Source organism: Podarcis erhardii, assembly GCF_964252035.2.
Source record: "Podarcis erhardii genome assembly, chromosome: 13".
In the NCBI taxonomy this organism is placed as follows: Eukaryota; Metazoa; Chordata; class Lepidosauria; order Squamata; family Lacertidae; genus Podarcis; species Podarcis erhardii.
The window spans coordinates 17,475,768-17,500,729 of record NC_138502.1 but is presented as its reverse complement, the minus strand read 5'-3'; the positions used below and the strand labels follow the sequence as shown (position 1 = coordinate 17,500,729).

Below are 24,962 nucleotides of genomic sequence, written 5' to 3'. Positions count from 1 at the left end.
AGAGTCGCCTGCGACTGGACTTAACTGTCAGGGGGCCTTTACCTTCACACCTTACCCTTGACCTAGCCTGTTGCTTTTAAAATTCTCAAACCATTTATCCAGGATAATCACTGTGTTTAATCATTGTGTTCATATTGGGCTCCAAGGCTGGATTGGGGTGAACCCTGGTTCAAACTGCACCCACTCTGGACTTATGACTGGATCCCCCTGCAGAGAAAGGGACGCACTGGAATTTCTCCCTGCTCCCACCCTCCATTGCATGGGCTTTGGGACAAAGGAGACCCCATGGCGTCATCCTTGCCCGCAGCCTGGGTGCAACTAGGGAAGGAGTTACTAGGCATGGAGAAAGATGCCGGCTGTTTCACCCAACCAGCCGAGCACTGATATTAATAGCCACTGCCTGGAATGCAAAGATTTCATTTTCCACAAACAAGAGAGACCGGCTGGTGTTGGCTGAAGCTCTTCGGAAACATTCCCTGACTGGCTGTGCTGCGAAAGAGCTACATTTCTCCTTGTTAGGCCCTGCTTCTTCACAATGAGTTCAGGAATCCTCCTTCTCAAGCTTTGCACCTCCACTTTAACCCCACTGGAAGCATGAGAGGCAACATGGAGGTAAACAGTGGCCAAGTCTCTGCCACACCCCAAGTCTCTCCTCTCGGCAGCAGCCCCCACCTGAGAAAAGTCAAGGGAACCGTGTATATTTAGAAGGTACATTCTTTGGAATTCAGAGGGGAGCTGACTTTTATTTAAACTTGTTTGTTCCAAAAACTGTACCTTCCAAAAGCCCTTCGTCAGGGAAATATTCATATTTAGAATCTAAATATACGAACAGTCCCCTGATGAAAAGCCCTCTATGGCATAAGATGTATAGGGTCTTCTGAATTTTGATGATAGTGTTGGTATATCTGAATGCATTAGCCTCTCTGCCTTTGCACTGAGGATTCTTTTAACACATTAGGAAAACCTAATCTGATACTCTCTCATTTCTAAGTACTTAGAAGACAATTCAGCACTTGTGGCAGAGCTATACCAAATGAGCAAGATTTACATAATTTTGAAAAAATCAAACAAGAGGCCATAAGGGGTTCTACAACGGCCATCTGTGAAAAATTCTCCATTTTTGTTCTGGCGAAGTATGAAACAGGATGCAACCCAGGAGATATTGTCTAACCTCATGAGGTGTTTGGAGAAATTGTTGTCATTGTTATGCAACAGTGGCCATCCTTCATGTATGCACATCTATCTATATCCATTTTAAATGTAGATTTGTTGTGTTTAGCCATGAACCACCTTTTATATCAATTTTTTTTGAGTTCCTGCGACCCATTTTGAGATTTATTCCTTGACATCTACTAGCCTGAGCGAAAGCCAGTTATCTAACCCACGGCAGGTCTGCAATGAAGGAGAGTCTCCTGCCCTTATTCTCTTCTCCTTTCCCATTCCCTCTTCTGAGCAGAACATAAGATAAATAAACAAAAAACTTAAGAATCCCATGCCTGCCCATCGTGCTGCCTATTTATGGCTACACCTTGGAAACTGGTTCCGCATCCAACTCCCAGGCTTATTTTTTCCTTTCCAAAATCCAGGGAAAACACGTTGCAGAAACAGGCTTCAAAATCCACCATGCTCCCTGCCGTTCTCAGAACATGGTAGAGTAAGTTTGGGCCATTCCAAATTCAGCCATGGCCAGAAGCCAGAGGAGCATCAGAGGCACAACCCGGCAGTGAGGACAGGCACAAGGATAACTCTGGGAACATAAGGCGATTGGAGGACTCACGGGTTTGCAAAGAAACAAGAGGACTCAAAGCCAAGTGGGAGGCAGCTAGAAATCAAGACAAGACTCTCGGTTCAGTGGGGCCATGGGTGCCCTATTCTCCAGCCAGGCATTATGAAACAAATAGATAAACCCTACCTATGTCTTTTATTTGTTTGTTTGATAGTCGATTGGTTTTATGCTCCACCTCCGGCCAACAACCTAAACCTGTTCAGTTTATGCACAGCTACATTGGTTCACACACACAGTAAGAATACAATGTTAAAGCCATTAATTAAAAACCAAAGGATCGCAGCAACTTTGACTAAGCTTAGCATTGACAATTATCCATAATGCCATCATATGGAAACCACTGCCACCTTACTAAAATCACTGCCACCTATGACCCCAACGCCTGGGCAAATAAAAAATGTGTTTCGCTTTCATGCAAATGTTTCCTGTTGTGGGGGCCAACCGGATGTCAGCTGACCATAAATATGGATGGACATATGTAGCTGTTAGAAGAAGGATGGGGAAACTGTGGCCCTCCAGATGTTCTTGGACTCCAGTTCCCATCATGCCCGACCAGTGTCCACACTAGCTGAGACTGATGGGAGTTGGAGTCCAACGGCACTGGAGGGACTGCACATTCCCCAGCCTTGCACTAAAGATACATGGGAAGTGAATGGTTAATGAAGAGAGCACCCTTAAGTATAAGATGAATGTTGTTCTCCCCGCCCCTTCATCCTTTAGCACAGGGAGAGAATGACCGGCCCAAGGTCACCCAGTGAGCTTCATGACAAAGTGGGGATTGGGACTCAGAGCTTCCAGGTCCTAGTCAGACACTCTAACCACTAGGCTACAATACACAGGCTCTTTTTTATATAAAAGATTCCACACAGTGATTACTCAAGAGTTTGCTTTTAAGAAAAAGTTTCAATGCAAAGATAAATCGAGTCCTGCTCCTAGGAAAATGTGGATTCCTCAAACTGTATAAATGAAAATAAACAGGTTTGAACGTAGTACATCACTTATCTTGCTTCAAGCTGGTCACAGGGAGAAGCGAAGAGCTATGAAAAAAGAATACTGAAGAACTACTCCAACACCACAGGAAACTCTCCTGAACCTTCCCACTGGTTTCTGAAATTTCACAATGTTAAAAAGTTTCATTTGTGTGTGTGTTTTTTAAAGGAAGCCAGTTCCAGCCCCCGCAATTCCATAACTGTGGGATGCACAAACTTTCAGTCTTCAAAGTGCTTCAGTACCCTCACATCTCAACTCACTTCTATCACATCTTTCTATTTTGAAGCAGGATTAAGTGAGGCCAATCTCTGCAAAGCCACCTGCGGAAATCTTAGTATGTTGAGTGCCCCCATCATGCTCTGTGGCTTGGAGATCTGCTCCAAATCAAAACCATTTCTGAAAGGCTTAGCAACCCATTTGCTGACGGCTTCCCCCATTAGGGACCCGGGTGGTGCTGTGGTCTAAACCACAGAGCCTAGGACTTGCCGATTGGAAGGTCAGAAGTTCGAATCCCCACAACAAGGTGAGCTCCCGTTGCTCGGTCCCAGCTCCTGCCAACCTAGCACTTCGAAAGCACGTCAAAGCGCAAGTACGGTGGTACCACACCTCGGGTTAAGAACTTAATTCGTTCTGGAGGTCTGTTCTTTACCTGAGGTACCACGTTAGCTAATGGGGCCTCTCGCCGCCGCCCGATTTCTGTTCTCATTCTGAAGCAAAGTTCTTAACCCGAGGTACTGTTTCTGGGTTAGCGGAGTCTGTAACCTGAAGAGCTGTAACCTGAGGTACCACTGTAGATAAATAGGTACCGCTCCGGTGGGAAGGTAAACGGTGTTTCCGTGTGCTGCTCTGGTTTCACCAGAAGTGGCTTAGTCATGCTGGCCACAAGACCCAGAAAAACTGTCTGCGGACAAACGCCGGCTCCCTCAGCCTGTAAAGTGAGATGAGCACCGCAACCCCAGAGTCGTCTGCAACTGGACTTAACTGTCAGAGGTCCTTTACCTTTACCTCCCCGCCCCCTGATTAGTTCTAAATCCTAAGGTAGAACCCATCACATGGGCAGAAGCTGCATCTTCTCCCTAGACCAGGACTCATTCCTTTCACCACCACCCACTCTGCCAGAGTTTGACAGACTGGTGTTTGGAGATGGCGGGAGGATGGGGACCAGGGCAAAGAGCCAAGCAGCATCAAGAGAATGAAGTAATGGAAAATTATCCAGGAGTGTGTATGTGGGGCGGGAGAAGAGCATGGAAGGGGACAGCAGTCCCAGAGCCTCCTAATGAGAAACCCAGGAAAGGGAAATGTGTTTCAGGCATAACTGATCTTCCACACATAGCTATACTGTGCACACTTTGTGGATGATAAATCCGGTGGGAAATGAAAAGAAGGGGGGCATAATGCATCCACGCAGCCAAGAGAACAACATCAAGACTAAGGCTGCAATCTTGAAACACGCTTACTAGGGAGTAAGTCCCAATGAGCACAGTGGGATTTACTTCTGAGCATATACAAGGCTCAGTTAACACACTGGAACTGTGCCTTGGACTCGCACTGTCTCCCCACAGTTAAAATTCCCTCCCTGACTTCCTGGTTCAGGCACAGCATGGCTTGCCATTTCATCTGAAAACGGCAAATACATTTCCGCTGGACCAAGTAGCGATGGAGAGAACTACAAGGGGAAGGAGGGAAAGGATGACACCAAAGCAACATCTGGATGGCCACACCATGGTTTGGGTGTGACCAAACCATTCATAAACCACGAAGCGTTCATACAGGATATTCTCCTAACCTCAACATAATATGAGCCTGGTGAATCAGGCCAATGGTCCTAGTCCAGCATCCTGTTCTCACAGTGGCCAACCATATGCCCCCATGGGAAGCCTGCAAGCTGGACATGAAGCAGAACAGCACTCAGTCCAGCTGCAATTCCCAGCAATTGGTATTCAGAGCCATAACCTGGTGCCTTCCAAAAACATATATAGGGCACAACATTTGGCAAGGGCTGATTTACACTGTCAAGCACAGGAGACAGGCTTGCATGCAGTCATCCCCCTGGATACCTGTAACTATTTATTCTGCCATTACCAGGTTGGGCACTGCTTTATTTTTGGGTGACAACAGAAGCAAAGTAGGTGTTGAGCAGTTCCATCTTCTCTTTGCCACTCAACAGCAGTTCTCATGCAAAGGACACTTGCTTGTCCTTCCTCTTGTTTTGAACACAGCTGAAGAAACATTTTTATTATTATTTTCAATCTCTCATGAAAGCTGGAGCTGATTCTGAGCTTGGGCCCACCTGACATTCACCCTACAACTGTTGGCTACTTGTGTATACTCCTCCATTGTGACTTCTCCTTCCTTCCATTTCTTATAGTGTACATGCCCTTCTTAAATCTCAGCTCATCAGTAAACTCCTTATGCAGTCACATCCATTTCTTTAGTTTCTTTCTTGCTGGAATTGTCTCCACATGTGCATTCAATATTTCACCCCCATCCACCTTGGACTCACTTCTTTTCAAGAACTTCTGATCATGGTATGGCACCCAGCAGTTCCTTAAACTTTCTAAAATCAGATTACTGAAGCCCCAAATGCATGTCCGACTACACTCAGTTTTCCCTTGCCTCTGTATCATGAAACTCAAGAGGCCACAATCTCTTCCTCCCTAGGCTTCCTGTACTTCCACTTCATTGATCAGTTCCCCACTGTTGGTGAGGACAGGGTCCAAAATAGATGACCCCCCTTGTTGCTTCTTCTACCCACTGGGAAATGAAATTGTCAATGAGGCAACAGAGGAATTTGTTGGACCTTACATTATTGGCAGTTTGAGTTCCAATAGATATTGGGGTAGCTGAAGTCTCCTATGACTACTATATCTCCCCTTTTTGAATGTTTGGTAACCTGCTGTAGGAAGGTATCATCCAAGTCTTCAGTCTGGCCTGGAGGTTTATAGCACACAATTACAGTAAGCTCACTGTTGCTTCCCTCTCCTACAATTTTTACCCATACACTATCTATTCACACAGGATATACTGTTCTCAAAACAACAGCCTGCAGTTGGGTGGTTCCAAAGGCCTACAAGCAGACTGGTAGATGTTAAAGTGTGGTAGAAAATAGGTTTTTTCCACCCTTTCTATTTATGCTTACAAACATAGCAAGGTTTCTAAGCTGTGTTATCATTTATCCAGTAAAAGAATAAGAGATGGTGGCATTTGATCTCTATATGATGGCAATGGAACTAGCAGCTTAACTTTGTACAGTGGAAGTGACTTACATCACTAGGTGAAAGGTGGAATTATATTAAGAAGGAACATGGGAAGCTGCCTAATATCTATTCAGACAATTGGTCCATCCTGCTCAGTAATATCTAAACTGGAAGCTGTTCTTCAAGGTTTCAAACAGCAGTCTTTCTCAATTCCACCTGAAATCGCTGAAGTTTGAACCAGGGATGTTTTTCAGGGAAAGCACTACAGCACCTGTATCATCAGCACAATCCTACTGATACATGGAATTTGGCACAGAATTTTTGACATCTGCTGTGAAAATAGAGCTTAATAAACTGGACCCGAGAACCCTGGGAGAATGGCTGCCAGCCAAGACAGGCAGTATCGTGACAGAGTGAATGGTCACTGGTGCGACTTGGCATAAAAGCAGAATGTATGTGCGCACCATATAATTAATCAATTAATCCAGTGACCGAGAGCAATCTCAGGCTAGAAGTGATTGAGATGTTCTTTACAAACCTCCTTGAGGATGTTTCCGCAGGCAGTGCAAGTTCCATTTACTGGGTAGCTGCTACATTAACATTTACCATACAAAGCGTTCTTTAGCCGTAATCACATGCCAAACTGGGGGAATCATCAAACCTTCATTTTAATTTCACAACTGCTAGCCTCATATAATGCAATTTTTGTGCATGGACCTGGAGCAGCATTCATCTTACAGAGAGCTGTTGGGGTTCAAACCTACCCAACCATTAGCTTATAAAAGGGAACAGACCCTTCTAATTTCACATGAGCCTGTGTGTATGCATAGAGAGAGATAGGGTGGAGCTGGTTGCAGCTGCTTAATGGCAGAGAATACATACTTTGCAGATGCTCAGAGGCTATCCCTATACACTTCACAGCCAGGCCTTGGCAACAGTAAAATAAGGGCTGGGGGGCATTTTTTAGATGCTCAGAAGTACTCTCATCATATAACCCTAAGCCAAGCCTTGACATTAGTTATACCAAAGCCGGGGTCGCAGGCAGAGGACTTTCTACACCAGCCTCCCCCAAACTTTGGACTCCAGTTGTTGGACTCCAGTTCCCATTAACCATGCCAGGCAGGGCTGATGCTCGCTGCAGTCTAAGACGCCTGACGTGCACCAAGTTGGGGGAAGGCTGATTCACACGTCTCAACCGGGGGGGGGGGGGGGAGAGAGAGACGCTCTGCGCACGTTCAGAGGCACCCTTTCCCGCTAAGGGGTTACGTTTCCAGATTTGAAATCCTGTCGCTTATTTCGGCCAGGGGACAGGAGAGGAAAAAGCTTAATGGGAAGGCGGCAAAAGCAGTGAGATGGAGGCAGGGAGCTGCCATCGGGGCGCCGCGTACCTGGTGGAGGGCGCTGATGCCGTCCGCGTTGGTCCCGTTCACGGCGCCCGGGTCGGCGCTGAGCATCTCCCGCGCCGCTTCCAGCTCGGCCCCGGCGCAGCAGGCCAGGAACTCGGCGGCCGCCTCGAAGCGGACGGCGCGGGGCCGAAGCCCTCGGCCGCCGCCGCCGGACCCGGAGCCCATCCCCGCCGCGGGCACAGCCTCGCTCTCGGCCGCCACCGGCAGCCCCGGAGGAGGCGGGGCCGGGCACAGAGAAGCAGCCGCTGCTGCCGCCGCCGCCGCCGCTGCCTCGGCCTCCGCCCAGGCTCGGAGCTGCTCCCGCCGCCGCGCCCGGGCTCCTTCCCCTTCGGAGAGGGACAGCAGCGGCGCCGCCATTTTCCCCCTCCTGCCGCTGCTGCCGCCGCCAGCCCGGCTGGGCGGCCCTCCCGGCCCAGCTCTAGCTCTGGGCTGAAAAGCAGCAGCAGCGGCGGCGGCGGCGTCGACGCCTCTCGGCTTCCGTATCGGAAGCAAGAGGGGAGGGGGCGGCGGCGGCAGCAGCTGCAGCAGCAGCAGCAGGGCGGAGGATGTGGGAAAGGGAACGGCTGCCGCGCGGCATGACGGGAAGTGCAGTCCTCCAGACGTCGGGGGCTTCCAGACATTCTGCAATTCCCATCAGCCCCACACGGCACGGCCAACGGCACGGAATTGTGGGAGTTGTAGTTTCAACGACTGGGAGGTCATTTCCACCCCCCACCCCAAATCCCTAGGGGAAAATGCGAAAAGCACAACCTAAGCAGTGCGGGTGGGGATGGAAAGCGGGGGCACTTGTTTATGCCGTTAAAACCACGAGGAGAAGAAAGCAGACCCTGGTCCGGATTGCAGACGGAGAGCAGCAACTATGCGGCGAAAAGCCCTGGCTGCTTTGTCTCGGAGGTTGCAGTACAAATCATTAGCCCTACGTTGCCAATTACGGATGTAATAGCGCGCAACTCTCAAACTTTCCATCTCTTTGGGGGAAACGAACCAGATGTGTGTGGCATGGTAGGAGATGAGCCTGAAGTCCCCCCACCACCACCACCACAAGTGCTCCTGGGAGATGGAGTTTAAAAGAAGAAGCAGGCTTGTGTGGGATTACCATAAAAATATAGTAATTAGAATACAATAAAAAACCCTGACTGCAGGTCTCCTGTCAAGGGTGTTGCTGGACTCCAGCTACTATTACTATTATTGTTTATTTTATTTTACATTCTACCCCTCCTCCCAGGGCAGCATACAAGCAATAAACAAGTAAGCATCTAGAAACATCTAAAAAGAATTCCTATACAGATCCAGACTGGGGAAGATCACTACTCAAAAGGCTTGCTGGAAGAGGAAGGTCTTCAGTAGGCGCTGAAAAGGCAGCAGAGACTACACTTGTCCAATGTTTAGCAGGTGGGACCAAAAGTCAGGGAGGATGGGAGCAGCAATCAAACAACATCTGAAGGCTCGCAGGTTTCCCATCCTTGTAATGTAATATGTAGCATAATATATATGAAGATGTGGCATACTGTTTAGCTCACATCTCCATAGTGAAAGCCCTACATGTGTTGCCTTGGAAATGAGAGTGGAAAACAGATTCACTTTCAAATGCTGACAGGAACTGGTGGGCTGTGTGTGTATTTCTCTACCTATTTCCTGTCTCTGAGCCCTCTTCTTTATAGACTTTATGGAACCCTAAGGAACGCGCGTGGCGCTGTGGGTAAAACCTCAGCGCCTAGGACTTGCCGATCGTATGGTCGGCGGTTCAAATCCCCGCGGCAGGGTGAGCTCCCGTCGTTCGGTCCCAGCTCCTGCCCACCTAGCAGTTCGAAAGCACTCTTAAGTGCAAGTAGATAAATAGGTACCGCTTTATAGCGGGAAGGTAAACGGCGTTTCCGTGCGCTGCGCTGGTGCTGACTCGCCAGAGCAGCTTCGTCACGCTGGCCACGTGACCCGGAAGTGTCTCCGGACAGCGCTGGCCCCCGGCCTCTTAAGCGAGATGGGCGCGCAACCCCAGAGTCAGTCACGACTGGCCCGTACAGGCAGGGGTACCTTTACCTTTACCTTTTAAGGAAGTGGGCGTGCTCTGGTCCATAGGGTCCCGAAGAGTCGGACACGACTAAATGACTAAACAACAACAACAAGGAAGAGGAAAGACTCAGCAAGTGCCCATAGAAATATGAAAAGAATGGGGTCGCACTATATCAGCCCTAATCAGTATTTAAGCTTGAGCTGGCTTTCAACTTCCACAAGACAGATAAAAATAATAACAGAAATGTCACCAGATACAGCACTGCCACATCTCTAGACAATCACAGCCAATGCCAGTTTTAATTTTTACCTGAATTTCAGAGTGGGGCTGTATATACGCCATACACGCATATGACTTCCCCCAAAGAATCCTGGGAACTGTAGTTTGTTAAGGGCACTGGGAATTGCACCTCTGTGAGAGGCAATCCCAGGATTCTTTGGAGAAGAAATCTGATTTAAATGTATGGTGCATACACAATGTGTGAGCCACTCTGGTCTTTTTCTAACTTTATGCAAAAAGACCCTGATTCGACACCTGGCATCTCCTGGTAGGCTGGCCAAGACCTGTAGTCATGCCTTTCCCCAAACACCTCCTCCAAATTCCAGACTCTTTCTGCTTCTTGAGGCTCAGTCTCATTGGTCTTCTGGTTGTGGTCTGCTGCTGGCCTTCTCCAACACTCAGGAAAGATTTCTCTGCTAAGGCCTGGTCTCAGTAGTGTGCCTCGTCTTGCTGTATTAACTGCCACAGAAAATTACTTTTCAGTGGAGCATTTGCCTGGAAATCTTAGGCATCCCTCAAGCAACCACTGGTGGCCAACGGCACCCAGAGGAACCGAGGCAGGGAATCCCTGGTTTTGTGTAGGCCTGGGGCTATTTGCCCCAGTTGCCCCATACCTCCCCTCCACCCGCCACCGACAGCCCTGCAGCTTTGCAATGTTGCCAAACGGTATGGCTTGCGCAGGATTGCAAAGCATAGAAGTGCAACAGGCTTTTCCCCAGCAACGTCTATGAAAAGGGCCCAGACTGAGCTACCTCTTACGTGCTGCTTTGCTTTCAGTGCACTCCTGCTCCTCAATTCTAGAATCCCAATGAAGCCTCTTCTGAAATGGGATGCGGGTGGCTCTCTCGTGGAGTTGCAGGCCTATGTTCAACACACACACACAAAATGGCTCCCACTGGAAGCTCTCTCCTCCCTGAGCTCCAGCGCTCCCTCCTTATCTGCAATAAGTAGGCCCTCTGTTGGAGTGGTACAGCTAGTCTTAAAGGGAGAGTATCGCCACGTACCAAAGTCTCCCAGGTTGTGGTTTCTTTGGTCTTCATCCCTTGCTGCTTTTTTTAAACTCTGAGAACTCCCATCACTCCAAAGTAGTATAGCAACCATGTGACCAAGCCTAGCAACTGCCTTGTTTTGCTTTCAATGTTTTTTTTTTTTTTGTTTCGTAACAGTTCCTATCTTTATTTTAGATTATTTTTACCTTCTTTAAAAATAATCAAGGAAAGTTATAAATTTAAAGGCATCCAGTTGACCTCTTACAGCTTTGTTGCCAGTACCGCATGGCCTTGAGTACCCCCAGAAAAAAGCACTGATTATTATTATTATTTAACTGCCTTTCACTCTAATGTCCCAGTGTGAGTTACGGCATTAAAAGACAACATTAAAAACAGTTTAAAGCAACCTTACAAGGTAGGTCCTCAAAAATATAGACCTCAAGTGTCAAAAGAGGTGTGGAAGCTGTATAATGAAGGTGCCAGACACACCTCTCTGGGGAGGGAGGGTCACAGTTTAGGGGCTGCCACAAAACATGTTGTAATATACAGTTACTGACTCACACTGGCGTACATGAAAATGTTAACCTGCACCCTGAGTTCAAGTTACCAGTGTGGGTATGGCTTAGTAGGCTCTCAGCGCCCTTCTCAGTCCTTCTCAGCACCCCCTTCAGTCTTTCCTCTCTTCCCGCTTCCTGGAACAAGCAAGAAGCCACATGGCTATCTATGGCTCCCTGCAAATGAAAAGAACCTCTCCAAAAGGGAGACTTTATAGCTTGCTTATTATAGCTAACACAAAGATTGCCTGATTCACTTTGTATGGAAGCCAAGTAGTTTTCTTTTCAAGTTGCTTGCAACCCTTTTTTTCTTCATTATATTTCCAGTGGATGAAGACTTGTTTGCTGTAAGGTCTGGAAACTATTCACTTAAAGTGGTACCTCGGGTTAAGTACTTAATTCGTTCCGAAGGTCTGTTCTTAACCTGAAACTGTTCTTAACCTGAAGCACCACTTTAGCTAATGGGGCCTCCTGCTGCTGCCGCGCCGTCGGAGCACAATTTCTGTTCTCATCCTGAAGCAAAGTTCTTAACCCGAGGTACTATTTCTGGGTTATCGGAGTCTGTAACCTGAAGCGTATATAACCTGAAGCGTATGTAACCCGAGGTACCACTGTATTTGCAAAGCTAAGGGTCTGCAATTTATTGTAGCCTAAGCATTTTTGTGGGGAACATTTGCTTAAAGGTGGATGAGGGCAAATGCAAATCTAACCAAGTTTTAACGTGCTTGGAGCAATCGTCATTGTGCTGCCAGTCAGTGTAGACAATAATGAGCTTGATGGACCAGAAGTGTGACTCAGTATAAGGCAGCTTCTCTGGAAAGCGAGGAGAAAGATAGAAAGAGAGATTCTACATTCTTTCCACTAATAAAACACAGGGAGGCTGTACTCACGGGGGAGGTACCACAGAGGGGAGAGTTTGGTTTATTGGGTCTGGCTTGTGACAAAGAGCTTGTTACAGGCACACATGACAGGGGTGAAGAAGAATGGACAAAGGCAGGCTGGTCAACTTTCAACATAAAACAGGGCAGGGGAAGCAATGGGATGCTGCAATCAATAGTGGCTCCCAGATGTCCCTATGAATTGTAGGCGGGTGGGTGTCTTCTTTTTTACTTCCAGCGGCCACCAAGTCTGGCTTTTCCAGCACCTTTCTTGCTGCAAGGAAGAAATGTACAAGTTGTAAAATATCCACATTCTCTATCATCTATCTATCTATCTATCTATCTATCTATCTATCTATCATCTATCTATCTATCATCTATATCTATCTACCCAAGAATACTCACATCCAGCTCTGTGTACTCCTTGAATATATACAGTATGTATCTGAAATATATTTTGTGAGGGAAACTCGAGCTAAGCACTCACAAGACCAAAATATGACACAGCAAATTTCCAAATATGAAATGTTAAAGTTTGAGAGAATGCTACAGCTGAATTTCAGCTCCATGTGGTGCAGATCTTCAGATTTTGTTGACCTGCACTCCAGCTCTCCAAAATAGTATTTTATCTATTTATTTCAGAAAATTTATATACCGCTTGATTGTAAAAACAACAACAACCCTCAAAGCAGTTTACATAAAGATATAACAAGAAAACCAAGAAAAAAAGTACAGCTGTACTTTAAAACATACAAAAATTAAAATGTCCTTAGCAAGTGCCAAAAAGAGGATTTTTGAAATACATTTTATAAACCTGGCAGTTGTGGACTTTATGAATTCATGCACAGTTCCACATGAACACAAGAACCTGTTCCTCAAGCAGTTTCCACACTGTGGATTCCGGTTGTGAAAATGCACAAGTTTTGTGGCCATAAAACATGCGGTGGGTGGGTGGGTAATGGGATTTGAGGCCAGAGTAATTTGTGTGTGTGTGTTGCTGCCGGAACCACAAGGTCACTCACAATTTCTGGGCGTGGCTGATGCGGTTGTAAAGAACATTGATCTGGAAAGGAAGGGAAAACACACAACACAGAGAGAGGGAAATTGATGTTAACATCATTTTGGCACCAGGGAAAGTTCCGTATCCAAAAGTATATTTCTTTTTCTCCCTCCTTACCTCATACTTCTGACATTTGTATTTTTCCATCAGGTCAAATTTCTCTGATTCTAGTTGATGGATCCAGTCATGCAGCTCCTTGGCTGTGTCCCTGGACAGAGAGAGGCAAATTGTATTGGGGTTTGGGGGACTTATCTGATTTTTTAAAAACCCTCCCCCCCCGCCCAAAGATCCCTCATGCCCCTCCCTGGCCAGACACTCAACAGTGCCAAGGACTGCTGGTGGCCATGGTGGGGGCTTTGGCCAAGCCACCTTCCCTGGTCCCCTCCGTCTTCTCTGCCATTGCTGTCAACTGATGGTGCTCCTCTGCCTCATCTTGGCTGCCAGACAGAGCCAGGGCCAAAGTGTGAGGCACATGAATAAGCCAGCTGCAAGGGTGAGGAAGGGCAGGGTCAAGGGGGCTTTTCTATGGGCGACCCCTGCAGGGGATCCTTGGGCCAGTCTTGCCATGCAGCTGCACTGGTACCAACCTCAGCTGTTGTTCGCTTAAGTTCTCTACATTGAGCGGCTTCCTTCGCTCCGATAAGATCCGGATCTTCATTTCACGGCCTGTCTGCCTCTTGCCACGTTTCTGCTCGGCCTAAGAGAGAGAAGCCAGGTGGGAAGTGTGTACAAAAGGGAGTCACCGAGGGAAAACTTTTTAAACCAGGATTTTGACTCTTAATTTGAAGGCTTTTAAAGTATTTGCAGCCTCTTTTGGTGGGGGAAGGATCTGTGAGAGCTGTCTTTTATTTGCATAAAATGCTTTTGTTTTTTAGGTTTTTATTGATTGTGTTTACTGTAACTGGTTGTTTTTTTTTTTTTTTTTTGGTATTTTTGTATTTTTACTGTGTTTGCAAGCTTCTTACAAACTTTCCAGAACAATATGTGAACCAAAACACAGCTACCCTTCAAAAATTGGCACTCATCTGATTTTTGCAGTTCTCCAGCCAAACAATGTTTACAAAAATGCATGTATTTGGAAACTGTGCACATCGATGAATATATTGGTGAAAATAACATAAAATTCATTAGGAGAAATTTGCAGTAAAATGCTGGAGAATTTTCACTGGGATTTCCCTCCCCCCCCCCAAATATATAAAAAGTATTTGCAAATTGTTGCAATGTGAGGAACCAAAATGAAGATTGGGAAAATGGGGAAAAGGAGAGAAGCAAGATGCACAGATTCTTCCAGCCCTAGTTGGGAGTCCAGAAACATCTGGATTGGCTACAGGTATCTCTCTACCCTCGACAAACTGAATCGCAGGAAAGGGATGGTGGCTGCAATTGTGAAAAGTGCCACCTGGTGGCATCACGGTGCTATTATATATGCAGTCCCTTCCAGAAGATCAGGTGGGAAGCAGATTCTCAAAGGCTTGAGAATAGTTGCAGAGGATGAACCTGATTAGATAAGGTGGACATCAGGTTTTACTTGGGGTTAGGGTGAATTTGGTGTCTCCAGACTGTTCAGCCCACATCTCCCTTTCCCTGTTAGAAACACCAAATATCCCCCAAACTTTAATAAAGAATGGGGGGGGATATAATTTATCTGGGAGACCACTGTAAGCAGATGAAATTAGCAGGATTGCAATAACACTTGTAATGTAGCAGATACTATGGACAAAATGGAGTGACATAAAATATGGATTATGGAATAATATGCAGTTGAAAAGGTTGACAATTGGACCCACGGAGGGGAAGGTGGGAAGTCCAGAGATTCGGAGAAATCTCTAAGTGTGGATATGTATTTTGTACTGTTATAATTCTACACTTGTAAAATCAAATAAAAATTGTTTCAAAAAAAGGCGAAAAATCAAAAAAGAGAAAAAAATAAGCATCAAATATCCTATAGCAACACTCCCGCCCCATGCAAAGCACATCCTCTACTATGAAGCTATGGTTTTGCAGTGAGGAATTAGCTAGCACTGTACACCTCTAGAACAGGTCCAATTGGATGGCAGGCAAGTGCTTGAAATATTAGGAAGCAAAGCAAAGCAAAGACTGTGATTATCCAAAAGAGTAAATCCCTCCTTACTGTTACCCAGCAACTTACCTTTACCAGGTACCCGCCAAAATGAGCCCCCATATTGGACAGCACTTTCTTCTTCTTGGCATCATCTTCTGCCCGTTTCTTGGCCTCCTCCTCCTCCTTCCTCATCTTCTCTTCCTGCACAGGGTGACCGTGTGGAATCCATTATCCAATGACAGAACAGGGGCAGGGAACCTTTTTTCAGATTGAGGGTCACATCCCCAACTGGGCTGCCACCCAGCGATCACCTGACAGTGGAGTGTGTGTGGGGGGGGGGGAATGTGGGCGAAGCAACCAATGTAAATCTCGCTTTTTCTAGAGCGGGCTCATTTCATACTCTCCAACATGTTGCCAAGTCAAATCAGCATGTGCATTTTTCAGGGCTGCACTCCCGTGGGAGCCACATGACTCGCACAAGATCATGTTCCCCCCCAAAAACAGGCATCTTTTGGGACCCTGCTCTCGTGGGAGCCAAAAGGGGAGCTAGTAAATCTAGGATGTCCCACTTAAAGTGGGACAGTTAATGGAAGGTTACCAGATGTTTTTTTCAATGAATCTGGGGACACTTTTGAACTTCAATGGATTTTGTATGGGGACTGATTTGTAAATCCGGGGACTGTCCCCAGGAAACGGGGACGTCTGGTAACCTTAAGTTAATGGGTATGTCCAATGGTTTTTGTTTTAAATAGAAAAAGGTGCCATGAAGTTGTTACAGGAAGTGCAATGCTTTGAACATTTGCGGCGGCGGGGGGGGGGAGGGGGGTGTACCATTGAGTACCCCCCAGAAAAACAACACCGGTATGTAATTTCTATGCCCAGGCCTTACGCACCCCTGTCTGCCTTGTCCAGGAAACCAAGAGGCACTTCCTGAGCTCAGGTGTATATACGTTCCAGCCAGGCAAAAAGAGGCACAGAGCATATGAAGTGAAGCGTGGCTTGGGGAGAGTCCCCAGGGCCGGGCCAAGAACCCTGGAGGGCCGTATTCAGCTCCTAGCCTGAGGTCCCCCACCCATGAGCTGGAATGGGAAGCTGCCAGGCGATGGCAATACTCACGGCCAATTTGTTCTGCCTCTCCCGTTCCTTCTCAGTGCGGACTCGCTGCTGCTCAGCACGTTCCGCCCGCCGATGTTCCTGCCGAAGGACACGAGAAACGGCTCAGACCTTTGCGGTCCTCAAGGAGAAACGTGAAAGTGACTTTGTAAACAACACCGACTACTAGGCAGGAGAAGCTTCTGAAAAGTAAGAGGTGTTCAACAACAGAACTTGGGAAATGGGAGGCGTTCCTTCACTGGATGGAGGCCAGACACGGAACCTATCTGGGATGTTACAGTCCAAGGGTTGCCAAACCAGAGAGCGTGAATGCCATGGTACCCATGAAGTCTTTCTTCCCTCCGTACCCTGAATGGTCCTGTGGAACACCCTTGTCACTTGGGATAACCATGTATATGACTATTTCTCTTTTTCCAGTGCTGGTGGACCAGCACTCTTTTTGTCACACAACCTGCGACATCTGAATGTTCTTCAGTAGATTCTGCAAGAGAGCAACCCCATTGCTGTTTCGGATTCAGCATTTAAGATCTTATGCCTACACAGCTAACCAACCGCTAGGTGGGAGCAGAGAACAACCATTCCCTTCATCACAGTCTGTCTTTGTGTTTTTGCACATGCTGTGCTGGCTAAGGCTCATGGGAGCTGTAGTCCAAAAACATCTGGAGAGTGCAAAGTTGAGCAAAGCTGCCCTAGAGAAAGAGAGATAGATCCTAGATCTCCAAAGTGCATTCACCCCAAACATAGACTTCATTTTTCTTCTCTCTCCCCCTCCTTCCCCTTCTTTCCAGCTGCCAACATCTGTCTCAGACTCCACCTGTTTGTAAAAGATTGAACCTATAGATATATTTTTTAAAACGAGCCTTTTGCAGATCTGAGCACTGTTCATATTTCCATGAACCCAACAAAGAGGTGGCCAAATACCTAAGCCTGGAAGAGGGGAAAATAAAATAAAGGGTGGGGGGACGTCAAAAAGGTAATGAAAGGAGTGAAAGCAAAACAGGAAAGAAGGTAGTGGTTTAAGAGAGAGGCTTTTCATACTGCACAGATCTGCACACTATTGCCCTGCATATCTTGAGAGCAGGATGGGGAAACAGGGGCTCCCCCAATAGAGGCGAACCTAAGCTCCCTTGTACCCTTGGCAGGGAGATGTATCAGTGCCCACCAATGTATCCCTTGCGCACTTGGAAGAGGAGCCTGCACAGCTTGCCTGGCTACCCAGAGCAGTGAAGGAGTGGCCTGGGCAGCGTGCGGATGGGCAGACAGGCTCCTAGTCATTCCAAGCCAGAGCGGAGAGGCGTGATTTTCGTGTCCCTCTGTGCTTGGGACCTTGGTGGGGGTACCGACCCCTAGGTACGCCGCTGCACCCGGATGTCACCGGACTGCAGCTCTCATCACCCCTAAGCGTTGGCCTCGCTCCCTGTTGTGGTGGGAGTTGGAGGACTCCAAGAGCATTGGGGGGGGCACCAGCTCCCCCACCCGTCCATTAGACCCAGACCTTGATTCTTCCATGCTGTGACTTTCTTGGCTGCATCTATGTCAGGCTTTAGGGAATCTGATCCCACCCCCACAGTAGGCTACCAGGAATAGACAAACAGGGAGAGTTCTTACCAAAGTCTTTTATTCAATAATCACAGAGAGAGGCTTAGAAATGCTTAGTAAACTCTATTCCCCTTCTCTCCTCAATCGTCAACAGTACCACCCACCTTACGGTGGCTGCTTAGGGCCATTTGTCTCTGAGCCCTTTGCTCTCCTACTTTCAATGCTCTCCGGGTTCTGGGAGAAGGGGGGTCCGGAATGCTTTCTAGTGATAATGTGTCAGCCAGCTGCTCCAGCTCTGCTTCCCGCTCCTCCTCCTCCTCCTCTCCCATTATTGCCCAACTCTGCTCTTCATCTGCCTCTGAGCCGTGACCTTCCTCAAACCACTTTTGTAAATCTATACTGTCTTCCTCTTCTCTGGAAGGTGGGGGGGGGGAGGAGGTGGTTTCCACCATTCCTTCTCTGTACAGTCCCTGACAGTCTGGCACTCTATGTATGGTTTTGTACTTCCTGCTTTTTGGCAGCCAGAATCGCTCTTCTAAGCCAACCCAGTGGGTTTGGTTAACAACAACAACAACAACTTATTATTTCTACCCCACCCATCTGGCTGGGTTTCCCCAGCCACTCTGGGCGGCTCCCAACTGAATATTAAAAACACAATACAGCATTAAACATTAAAAACTTCCCTAAACAGGACTGCCTTCAGATGTCTTTTAAAAGTACGGTAGTTACTTATTTCCTTGAAACCTGATGGGAGGGTGTTCCACCGGGTGGGTGCGACTACTGAGAAGGCCCTCTGCCTGGTTCCCTTGCAGTCTTGCAGTGAGGGAACAGCCAGAAGGCCCTCGGAGCTGGACCTCAGTGTCTGGGCAGAATGATGGGGTGGAGACGCTCCTTCAGGTATGCAGGACCGAGGCCGTTTAGGGCTTTAAAGGTTAGCACCAACACTTTGAATTGTGCTCGGAAACGTTGAAACAGACCCCTAGAATCATAGGCTTGCAAGCGAACCTTGGAGGTTATTTCGCTCAACATCCAGCTCGCTACGTGATTTGCAACACAGGATGCAGCTACAAGATTCAAATATTGCTGGGGAAAGTGTGCCAATTTATATTTCAAAAGGCCATTTTCCATATGTCTCTGGAACTGGATGAATACATTTTACCCACATTTTGAAATGTCTCTTAAAAATACCTCTCAGATCCTTATCTACACCACTGCCGGGTGAATCAACACACGCTTGCAAGTCAAGTCGCCTGTAAAAGCGTCGAGCAGATCAGACCCTTCGATGTAATCTTGAAGAACAGGTTGCGTCTCCTCTCTCTCTCTCTCTTATAAAAATTTGCCTTTCTGTGTAACCCTAAAAAACTTCTTTTTCCTCTGGGCAGCTTCTTAGCCGCCAGCATTTCTTATCATTACCCCCCCCCCCAATACCCCTTGCCAACCCAGTTTTGTCTTTTAGGCCAAACTGGGCATAACAATGAAGATCCCTGAACTGCCAGCCTCTTTAAATTTCTGAAAAAAAGCAGCTATCTGTACCGATATGTTTTCTCAAATGGAACAAATAGCAGTGCGTGGTGGGACAGGAAAAGTAACACGGAGAAAGGGTTAAAGAACATCAGTGGAATTGTTTTTCCTAAGTGCAAGATGGGTGGTGCTGGTTTCATTTCAGGTGTGTGTGTGTGTGTGTGTGTGTGTGTGTGAGAGAGAGAGAGAGAGAGAGAGAGAGAGAGAATTAAAGCTCTCATGGGCTACATTCCCAAGTCACATCCAAGCTATACATTCAAAGCCCATCTGTGCCACTTAACAGTCATGTCTTCCCCAAAGAATCCTGGGGAAATTTATTTACCCTTCATAGAGCTACAATTCCCAGCATCCTTAAACAAACAACAGGGTCCAGGATTCAAGTGGGGGAAGCCACAACTGTCAAAGGGGTGGAAGAGTGCCTTAAATGTATGCCAGTGGATATTGCCTGCCATGCCTATAATTAAACAAAGGAAAAACCACTACAGTCATTCCTTGGGTTACAGTCGCTTTGGGTTGCGTGATTTCAGGTTGCGCACTGTGCCGAACCCGGAAGTACCGGAACAGGTTACCTCTGGGTTTCGGCACTTGCGCATGCACAGAGGCGCTAAATTGTGCTTTGCACATGCACAGAAGACACAGCGCTGCGGGTTGCGGACGCTGCAGGTTGTGAACGTGCTTCCCGCATGGATCACATTTGCAACCCAAGCATCCACTGTATGTGATTGCCACAACACCCTTAGAAGTAGGTGGTGTGAGCAGGTAAACTGCTGGACCACTGACCAATTTCAAATGAGCCACCCAATGCAGGGATAGGGACACCTGTGGCCCTCCAGATGTTCTGGGACTCCCAACGCCCATCAGTCGCAACAGCATGGCCAACAGTCAGGGATAATGGGAGATGCGGTCCAAAAACATATGGAGGGTATCAGATTGGGGAAGACTAGAGATGAAACTGGAGGGAGATTTATTCAGGTGTGGACAGCCTTGTGAAATGAATGGGGGCCAGTCTACACACAATACACAAGTGTGTGTGTGTATGTCCCCACATTGACCAGACGCCCCTCTGTTCCCAGCTACCCACAATCCTTTGCTGCCCAGAACTCACAATCCATTAATAGCATTTTGACAGATAAGGAATAGCAGGTTGTATCATTTAATGTAACAAACCAGAGGGGAAGTTGAAGGAAGTCAATGGGAAGGGGTGTGTGGAAATGCAGAATGTATGTCTGGAAATGGTTTTGATATTTGTTGTTGGAAAAGAAACCTAATAAAAATTACATACAAAAAAGAGAAAGAACTCACAATCCTTGACATGAGACCAACGAGCTCCTCCTCTTCTTTCTTCCTCTGCTCAAAGTGCACGTCAATGAGGGTCTGCAGCTCCAAGAGGTCCTTCTCCATACGCTTGCGGTGGATGTCCTGTTTATCAGGCAGAGGGAGAGGTTAGCTTGAAGGGGGTGTAGTCACCCAGATGGTCCTGTGCATGTCTCTGTGGGCTGGCCTAGGGCGGACCCTTGAAAGGTATTACCGTATTTTTCGCTTTATAGGACGCACCGGACCATAGGACGCACCTTGTTTTAGAGGGGGAGAACAAGAAAAAAAAATTCTCCCCCTCTCTGCTCAGCGCCCTTTCAGCCAAGCGGCAGGAGAAATGGAGGCCCTTCCATTTCTCCTCCCGCTTGGCTGAAGGGGCGCTGCGCAGCTCTCCCTCTCTGCTGAAGCTAGACTCTCCTGGCTTCAGCGAAAGGAACCTGAAGCCTCCGGAGCGCAGCGGGAACTTGCGCTGCACTCCGAAGGCTTCAGGCGGCTATCCCTGAGGCCTGGAGAGCAAGAGGGGTCGGTGCGCACCAACCCTTCTCGCTCTCCAGGCTTCAGCGAAAGCAACGCGAAGCAGAGAGGCAGACCACAAGTCTCCTAGTGCCTGCTTGCCCACTATCTCCAATAAGTTAAGGCCAAAGTACATGTTACACACACTGCGGGCATTGTCTTTAAAAATTAAAAGCAAATATAAATGGAAGAAAGGACTGTTTAATGGCTAAATTTTCATTTCCAGCTATTTTTCCACTTAAGAACCACCTTGTTTTTCACCCATGAGGGGGGAAAAAAGATGTGTATTATCACCAGCTAGTGTCTGTAGATGTAGCTGCTGTTGCCGCCATGTGTTTATAGTTGCTAGCAGAGGATCAGGCAACCCCAGGAACCAGGTCCCCAATTTGTCTTGTGAGAACCAATTTAATTACTAAGGTTGACTGAGGAGGGCATCTGTGCTAGTTGGCTAAATGTCTGGTCTTTTGGCAGAGGCTGTTTGTTTGAAAGGCTCGGGGCTGTCTGGGAAGTGATGCAAAAAAGAAAAGGAAAAAACAACAACGGGGATTAGGACAGTTTAATAAAACAGAATACTCACATCGAAATCTACTCTCTCCCCCTCAGGGATTTTTGGAGGAGCCAACTGTGGAACCACCGGCCTTTGTGTGCAAATACAGACAAGGAAATAAAAATATAGTTACTATCTGAAAATGCTACTCATCTTCTCCCCCCCCCAAAAAAATAAATCCCTGCCAAAAATTAATACAAATCGATGCTACCACTTCCCTTGAATTAGACGTGTCAGAGCTAAAATGAATTGCTGTGAGTGTGTTTTGTTTGGGGGGAGGGGAAGAGAGAACTTTTAAACTTGCGTATCAAAAAGCGGAATCTCCAAGTGCCAATTTTGTGTTGGGGTGTCCTTTTTTTCTTATAGAAGGATCAATACTTATTGAACTTATTCATCACCTTAACTCGCTCTTTGCACCGTACAGTAAAAAAGAAATGCATATCAAATAGACAAACAACTGCATATAAAATTTAAAATTTAATTGTAAAAATATCAGTGCAGTCACAACAAGTTGCTCTAGCGATCACACAGAAAGTCGTAACATCTTTATTTTTTGTAAAAACCACCTCCTCCCAACTACATAACACGATCACTATGAGATTAATCAGCTAATCTAATCAGGCCTCCACAGAATCAACAGTTAAAAAATAAAAATCAAAGCCCATCAACACTCAAAAGGTTTTGCAGAAATTCCCAGGTGTCAAAAAAGGTTATTTATATATGCCACTACTGCGGCCCGTGTGGTGGAACTAGCGAGGTCTCAGCTAAAGAAGAATGGCAACTTTAACTGATGGAATATGCGCAGCTTGTGGACCTAACATATAGAATAAGACAACAAGAAGAATATATGTTTAAAGAAGATTGGAAAATGTTTATTGAATATATGGGGGGAAATTGTGTACATTTGAAAACGTGGGCAGCATTAAGATAAATTCAGCAGTGGAAATAAGATTTGATGGATGTAATAATGGAGTACTGAATGGTTTAGTTTATATAAAATATGCAGGGATTTATGTTAAGCAAAATGAACCATGGAAAGAGAAGAAGGGATGTCATTGGGTTGTTTAAATGAATATTCTAAAATGTAAAACAGAAAATTTAATAAAAATTATAGGGTGGTGGTGGTGGTGGTGGGAAACACTCAAAAGGTTTCAGGGCCTTTTAAAAACTAGACATTCTAGGCAGTGATTCAGTAATTACTGCCTTCCCTCACTGTGATGATAACATCCTGGGCAGAAAACCCTGTTGACTTTCAGCCTGTCAGGTCACTTACAAAGACACAGGAGATTTTGATGGGGAGGGGGGGATGGCAGCAACACTGCTTCTTCCACCCTCCAGCGAGAAAGTCAGCATTCAATGCTCCTGTGGTTAATGAACTTCTGTGGAAGAAGCACCTTATACCTGTTGCTTACCTGGGCCTGGGGCGTTCTTCTTCTGCGAGAAACAGAAGGCAAAGAATGGTCATTAATAGACGCAGAACAAACCATCATCAACTGGATGTACAAAGATAGCCAGCTCCAAAAACTCTGGAGGGCAGGAGGAGGGTTGGGGAGCTGGTGTCTGTAGGTAGAGCTGAGAAAGGCTTCTGCATGAGACCCTGCAGAGATGCTGCCTGTCAACAAGTGTACACAGTACAGAGCTAGAGAGACCAATAGGCTGATTTGGTATAAGGGAGCTTCTTACATCCCTGTGGCTGTCAGCAAGGCACTGTCTCTGGGGCCTTCCCAGCTTCCAAGAATTAGATGCCCGCATTGAGAATTCTCTCGTTCTGCCTCCAGCTGTCCTGCGTTCCCCCTCTGCAAAGTGAGAACAGCTCCCCTGCAGGGCTGGTGGGCTCTTGGCCAGGATTAGGAAATGGCTCTCTTTGCTGCCCTCCGGAGCTAGCTGCGGAAGTGGGGTTTCACCTACCATTGGTGAAGCACAAACTGTTGCATTCTCACAGAGATATACCGTACTTTTCCGCGTATAAGACAAGGTTTATTTTTAATTTTAAAATTGTGTAAAAAATCAGGGGCTGTCTTACACACGGATAGTGCATGGGGGGACGTGGGATTGGTTGCTGCTGCAAGCCGGAGATTGTCAGTGGCTAATGGGCGTGTTATTGGTGGCCGCAGCAAGGGCTGGTGTTGATTGGCTGTCACTGAGGCAATTGGGCGGGTGATTGGCGGCTTCTGCCAGCGAGGGGACAGACGATAGGTGGATTTTGTGACGCGTGTGAGCGATTTTTGCCGATCCCCCCTAAAAAAAGCTGAACAACTTTGGGCCACTCCCCCCAAAAAGCTCAAGAAGTCTGGGCAATCTCGCCCCATTTTCTTAATTTGGAGTCCCCCCCAAAAAAACACAGGGGCGTGTTATACACGGAAAAATACGGTATACCGGTATCTGACTGCAGGTCAATTTGAAAGTTATAGATTGTTGAACTGGAGGAAATGAAGAATCTAATACCGAAATTGTGTTGTGACGAAGGAGTTGATGCATGGCATTGAGGTTGCTGGGTCTCTCTGCCTATCGATCCATCTGCAACTCTGAGGAGGACACTTGATGTAGCTGGTGGACTATAGTCCACAGAGGCTCATGTCAACTTTCCCCATCCTGGTGCCCTCCCAACATTTTGCACTAGGACTCTCATCAGCCCCACCCAGCACGAGACTGGTCTAAAACAGCCTCCTCAAATTATTCATGATGTTTGGTGGGGGTGAAATGGAGGTGGGGGCAATGGTTGTGGGGGTTTTTTTTGGGAGGGAGGAGTAAGGTGAAATTCTCCAACAGTTCTCAGAAAACTCTCTTCTGAGACACGTCCGTCTCATTTAATTTTGAATGAAACTCTGCTGTTAGTCCACATGGTTGGGTGGAGGGAGCAGGGGGCTAAAAGTGTGAAGTCCATTGCTTTCTTCAAAGATATTAAAATGATATCAAACCATAATACAACTAGATTAGGGTTGCCATACATCTGGACATACCCAGTATACTGCAGTCGGAAGCAGGAAAATCCAGACATTTAGGCAACCCATGTTGGCATACACATCTGGCCAATAATAATAATAATAACAATAATAATAATTCTCAACAACTTTTGTGTCCGGATTTTCACTTTTTGAAAGATGGCAACCCTAAACTAGATCCAAAGTTGCACCCAAAATTCAGGAATGGTGAAATTTTTCATAGAACCCAAAACTGGGGACTATTCTCATCCAGGGGATGAT

General features: G+C 46.9%; 2 protein-coding genes across 13 annotated transcripts in view; both read right to left on the bottom strand.

Moving 5' to 3' along the window:
• The window catches only part of PPP1R12C (protein phosphatase 1 regulatory subunit 12C), a 38,554-nt gene extending 30,685 nt beyond the window's left edge, over nucleotides 1-7,869 (bottom strand). The window contains exon 1 of one of the 4 annotated variants that reach the window (XM_081837356.1): nucleotides 7,362-7,869. In XM_081837356.1, coding sequence (XP_081693482.1) covers nucleotides 7,362-7,736 — 375 coding nt within the window. In that variant the 5' untranslated portion in view covers nucleotides 7,737-7,869. The remainder of the gene's footprint in view (nucleotides 1-7,361) is intronic. The other 3 variants (XM_081837358.1, XM_081837357.1, XM_081837359.1) reach the window with 3 other exon arrangements.
• Nucleotides 7,870-12,098: 4,229 nt separating this feature from the next.
• Nucleotides 12,099-24,962, bottom strand: part of TNNT1 (troponin T1, slow skeletal type) — a 26,450-nt gene continuing 13,586 nt past the window's right edge. For all 9 annotated transcript variants that reach the window (XM_081837485.1, XM_081837491.1, XM_081837489.1 and 6 more), the window contains 9 exons: nucleotides 23,172-23,193; nucleotides 21,790-21,850; nucleotides 20,688-20,804; nucleotides 16,329-16,406; nucleotides 15,300-15,413; nucleotides 13,738-13,847; nucleotides 13,268-13,358; nucleotides 13,113-13,153; nucleotides 12,099-12,364 (listed from right to left, as the gene is read on the bottom strand). In XM_081837485.1, the coding sequence (XP_081693611.1) occupies nucleotides 12,319-12,364; nucleotides 13,113-13,153; nucleotides 13,268-13,358; nucleotides 13,738-13,847; nucleotides 15,300-15,413; nucleotides 16,329-16,406; nucleotides 20,688-20,804; nucleotides 21,790-21,850; nucleotides 23,172-23,193 (680 nt within the window). In that variant the 3' untranslated portion in view covers nucleotides 12,099-12,318. The remainder of the gene's footprint in view (nucleotides 12,365-13,112; nucleotides 13,154-13,267; nucleotides 13,359-13,737; nucleotides 13,848-15,299; nucleotides 15,414-16,328; nucleotides 16,407-20,687; nucleotides 20,805-21,789; nucleotides 21,851-23,171; nucleotides 23,194-24,962) is intronic.